This window comes from Panonychus citri, unplaced genomic scaffold (assembly GCF_014898815.1).
Source record: "Panonychus citri isolate SS breed McGregor unplaced genomic scaffold, ASM1489881v1 Contig00007, whole genome shotgun sequence".
Classification (NCBI taxonomy): domain Eukaryota; kingdom Metazoa; phylum Arthropoda; class Arachnida; order Trombidiformes; family Tetranychidae; genus Panonychus; species Panonychus citri.
Window position 1 is genome coordinate 109732 of NW_026515412.1, and position 5556 is coordinate 115287.

General features: G+C 32.6%; 1 protein-coding gene across 1 annotated transcript; it reads right to left on the bottom strand.

The window, feature by feature from the left end:
* Positions 1-472: 472 nt before the first annotated feature.
* LOC128389091 (potassium voltage-gated channel protein eag-like) lies at positions 473-5102 on the bottom strand (the record flags this gene model as incomplete). The annotated part of the gene is made up of 3 exons (XM_053348610.1): positions 473-1892; positions 2188-3191; positions 4437-5102. Coding segments are annotated over 3 exons (2289 nt in total), but the record flags the coding sequence as incomplete, so codon positions are not given.
* Between the last annotated feature and the right edge of the window lie 454 nt (positions 5103-5556).

The following is a 5556-nucleotide window of genomic DNA, read 5'->3' on the forward strand; positions in this document are numbered from 1 at the left end:
TGAATTGTTTTGATAATTATGATTCAGCATAATGATAATGTTCATAGTTCTGTTGGTGAATATTTTTCGTTCATGGAAATCAGATTGTGAGAAGTTGAAATGAATTTGAAATTGGAACTTTTTTTTTTGTCAAAATAATTTTCTTATATTTTTCTTTATTAGAGTAACAACAAATTATTGTGCTTGTCAATTTATCAGGGGAATGTTATATTATCATCACCGTTAATAGACAATAATTCAATTTAATTAGAGATGATAATGGTTAATGATGCTGATGATAATCATGGTAATTGTATTAATAATAATAATCAACTTGGTAATTTGGTCTCACTTAAAGGTGGGAAGAGGAAATAGTTAATTAATTGTTGTTTTCAAGTTCGTGAATTTTTCATATATAATAAAGTGCTTTAAATAAGTGCTTTCTGTTTAGGAATGTTAATTAACAAGTTACAATTAAGATTTTCGATTGAGATTTTGATTCAATGTTCATGTACATTTATTAATACGGTTGTTTAATTGTTTAATTGTTGTTGTTATTGTTGTTTGTTGAGTGTTAATTGTATCTCTGTCCATAATCTGTTGGGTAAATATTAATACAAAGAGATGAACAATTAACTATTTGTTATTTTAATTGTTGGCCAATTGTTGTTTGCATTTTGATTTTAGGCAATTAGGGTGAGCCAGGTCAACCTGATTTAGGGAAGAGATGATTATAAGGATGATAAATGATGATGATGAAGATTAAGATGATGATCAGTTTCATGGTGATTATCATCATCTTAATGGAGAAGCAAAAAAAAGTTCTGACTATGAAAATGATCTGAATATGATCCTTGGTCCTTTTACTCATAAATTGTTTTTTCTTCCTTCGAGTTAATTTAATTCTCATAATCAATTGAGAGAAATAAAGTTGATTGGAATGGAAAAAGTTAATTACTATTAAAAAAAGTAAAACTTAATTAAGATCGGGAGTTAGATTGATGATAATAACTTTTATGTTGATGATGAGATCAATTTCCAATGATAATTGATTGTAACAGGCATAGTAGTTAATTGTGATGATCAGTGGTAAAATTTGCTCTTTTTTACAATTATAACAATTTGATCCGATTATTTTTTTTGTAATATAATATCAATTAGTTACAATTATCCATCTCAATTGGTTGATTGATTTAATTATGATACAATTGAAGGGTAGTTGATTTTTTTACGCTTTTTCTTTGGATGGATTGTCAATCTTATGTTAATTGTTTAAATTAACATTTATTCCCAATCATAATTTAGATGTTAAATCAGGATCTTCATCAGTTGCTCCAGCATCTTGTTCAGCAATTTCTGATTCCATCATGGCTCTCACTTCATCTACTTTACCACCACCACTAATTGTGAATGAAGATATAGATGATTTAACTTGTGATTGATTTAATTGTGAACCTTGAGGTTGAATTATGGTTGAGGTGGGAATGGGAGTTGTCGCGGTGGGAAGAGGTGAACTTGTGACCGGCTCATGAGAAGGTCCAGTTCCTGGTCCGAAAAAGGTTGTTGTGGTTCCACTTCCGATTATGGAACTGTTTCCTTTGGTGGAAAGTGGTGTTAGTGGACTTGGTGATGGACTTCTAGGTCCACCACTGACTTTATTTAGAAAAGATGATTTCAATGACCTTGAACTTTTACCTTGACCAGAATCTTTACCTCTACTTAAGCCAATTCCTTTATCGCTTTGACTTTTCTTTACTCCACTTCCTTTACTCTCATCAGCTGATTTACCTTTACCTCCATTAATTGGAACAGGGGAGAGCATGAATTCTGGTTGATTGGCTGTTAACGGATTGGGTGAGGCCGAATTGCTTTGATAAGCAGAGGACAGGGAGGAGACTTTTTCACTTAATTCACTGGATTTAATCATGAACATGATGATGAGAGAAAAAGTGGAAAAAAAGTTGATAAATTATCAAGAATTTGATAGAGAAGAAAAAAAGTTCGAGCAATTTTTTTTTGATCGAACAAGAAAAAAGTTTTTTTTTTACTCTTTCGAACTGAATTAATTTTTAATCATAATCTGATTTATCATGTTCCCAGTATCATGATTATAAATGATATTAAGGATTTAAACTTCTGATAATACTTTCAAACTGAATTATTGACTAGAGTTAATTAAAGAGTTAATTAGTTAATTAAAGTACTTACGATAGATGATCATCAATTTTATTAACTCGTGAGGATAATTTTTGAATTTCCAGTTTAAGATCAACTCTCATATCGATAAGTGATGCAACAATTTGCTGATAGTCAACATTATTGATACTCTTCGGGTGAAGGACAATCTTGGTATCACCTCCTCCACCTCCACTACCAACACCTTTACCGCCCTCTGATAGGGTGTCATGAGCTCCGATGCCACTTTTACTTGCTGCTACGGCGGCCGCTAAAAGTCCAAGTCCACCACCAGTTCCCGTGGCGGCCATTGTTGTTCCCGTAAGTGGACCCGTTGTTTCAGGTTCTCTTCCTTCTTCAATGGTTTCAGGTCGACCAGAAGAGGTTGGTATTCGAGGCCATTTATTACCCTGTGTAGGTGGACGTATATCTTTGACCACGTGAATATGTTCAGATTTCTTACAGACCAGTTCAGTTCGACGTCCGCCCATATTGTTATCATCATACTCTTTATCCAGAGCACCAAGAGCGGTGTTAATTGAGTTATTATTATTGGTTGCAGCGTTCGCCAAAGCCGCTGCCCATCGGGAAGCCTTAGATGCAGCTGATGATCCTCTTGAATCGGGCATATTATCACCTATTGTCTTATTGCTAATTTCTGAATGAAGACTTCCTAACTCACGGCCACCAATACTACTGCCAATACCACCGACAGAACCACCGAAAATCGCACCGGTTGTACTTGCACTACCAGTTCCACCTCCAGTCTTTTCCGATAAACTTCCCACTCCACTTGGTGGAAAACCTTTCTCTGGATCATTTGAGCCCAAGGAGTTTGCAGTATTGGGAAGAGTAACTGGATTACTTGATGAAGGTCGGGAAAACATTGGAACTGAACTTGTATCGGAAGGTTTTCGAAATTTGGAAAATATTTTACGAACTAAATGATCTTGAGCAAGATCAGGTTGTGGGTCGTGTTTACGACGCTCGGCAAGCTCCATTTCACGTTTAACATCAGCCACTTTACGGAAAATCAACTAAAAAACATAGAGAAAAAAATGAAAACAATTAATTAATTAAATGCATTTGAAAAAATCGTCATTTTCTAATAATCAAAACATCAATAACAATTTACTAAATCTTGAGACAATTTAAATCACTAAATTGGTATTGATATAAACAGAAATCATTTGAATCTAAGACAAAAAATAATATGTAACCTGAAACAATTTTAATCAATAAAATTAATCAATACCATTGATTTTGGGTTAAAATTATTGATGACAATCAAATCATTTGTTAGTAGTTAATGCACAATGATGATTATCATAGTGATTAGATTATGATAATCTCATCAATTAACCTTAAATATTACTAATCTGATTGTTAAGTACACTTTTTATCATTGATTAACTTGCTCAATAAAGACGAAAACAAATCCACTTATAAACTTGATTAAATTAACTAATTAACGGTTATTAGTATTGAAAATCTAATCTTAATCATATTGTACTTTCTGTACGATAGTTAATCGTCCATCTTTAAATGAGATTAAAGTTATCGAGTATCAAGATTAAGGTGAATGTCGAAGGTGATATAAGAGAGAGCGGGTGGATTTCTAAGTGGAGGATCTAATGAGAAAGAGTTTGAAGTGTATTTGACATAGAACTTATCTTCTTTGGCCTCGAAAAGGAAGACAGAGAGAGAGAGAGAGAGAGAAAAGTATAATATTTATCAAGTATTATTCTGTGGAGGGAAGTGGGAGTGGGAAGATAATCTTGTTGATCGATTAGAAGCGGAAAGATGATGAAAGGTAAATGAAGAGTTAAAGAAATGTAATGAACCTTAACTACACAAGAAGAAGCCAAAAGTGACCTGACAATTGTTTCTAATGACCTTAGGGATGGTCAACAGTTTTTATCTTCCCTCTGAGTGTAACATTATCCATATTACGAAATAATATCATCACCATAATAATGTCATCATTTTTATCATTCAAGTTTAATCTTATATACACATGATAATGGCAACAATATAATAATTGTAATGATAATCATGATAATAGGATAAAAGTGATAATCATTACAATTAACTTGATTATCGTAGGGTTTTTTATCTGTTTATATTATTATTTATCCTTGATTGGCAAAGATAAACAAATGTTTTTTGGTAAAAAAATTATCATGAGTATGATCGTTGTTTTGATTGCTAATGATGTTTTTTTGTTGATTAAAAGATGACTAATTAACTTTTTTATTTATTTATGATGATAGTCTACTTACCCGATGTCTTAAATTATATGTTAACATTAAATTGCGAGCAAATGAGTTTGCAAATGAATGATAAAAGTTGAGCACTTCGAGTAATTTGTCTCGTTTAATTGCGTGTAAATCACAATAAGTTAAAGCTCGGACATTGGCACAAGATTGACCAATTGTTGGCTCTTTCCAAAAAGCATCACCAAACACATCACCTTTACCCAATATGGCGACCACTTCATCATCTTGTATCACCTCAAGAGAGCCCGATACAACAAAACAAAGAGTATCAATTGATTCACCTGAATGGTAAAGTAAATCACCAGGAGCCGAGTGATCCATTGAAAAGTACATTGCCAATGCCCTAAGGCAACCATCAGAAGCTAATCTGAAAGCGGGATGTTCATTGAATACCTTTCGATTAAGGTGGACACAAATATCGGCTGTCATATCTTTAGGACAATAGCTTAATACCTTCTTGGTATCAATACCCTTTGACATGGCCCAAGTTGAGACAACATAATCCATTACCCTTTCACTTAGGGCTTTGGGCACTTCATGAAGTTTCATAAATTCCCGGACATTGTTCAGCATATCATGATAACGGGCAGTTGCTGAGGTCATTTGTTGTATAATTGTCGTTACATGACCAAAGATAGTTGCATAAAGTAAGGCTAAAAAAATATAAGAAAAATAGAGAAACAAAAACTTTTGTTTTTAATCAATTTCAACTTTTTGTTTTCTTTTAACATCATTGTGATAATAATAATCTCATGAACCATTGAACTCAAAATCATTTACATGATAATAATATGTTGAGATGCCTGAATAATGATGATGATGATGGTGATACCTTTCCAATGATGTTAATTCAATCAATTTGAATAAAACATTTACCAATAATCAATTGATAATCATCATGATGAAATCATTACGATGCTCAGAAACTAAGAGTATACAAATATATATATATCTGAGTAGACTGTGAATTAATATATTATCAGCTAAGGAAAGGAAAAGTTCAGCAAAAATTCAGTATTCAGGATGGTATAATAGAGGGAATGGTGAATAATAATAGTAGCATGTTAAATGGTATGAAGGTGATGATGATGATGATCGGAATGAAGATGATGAAAGTTATCAT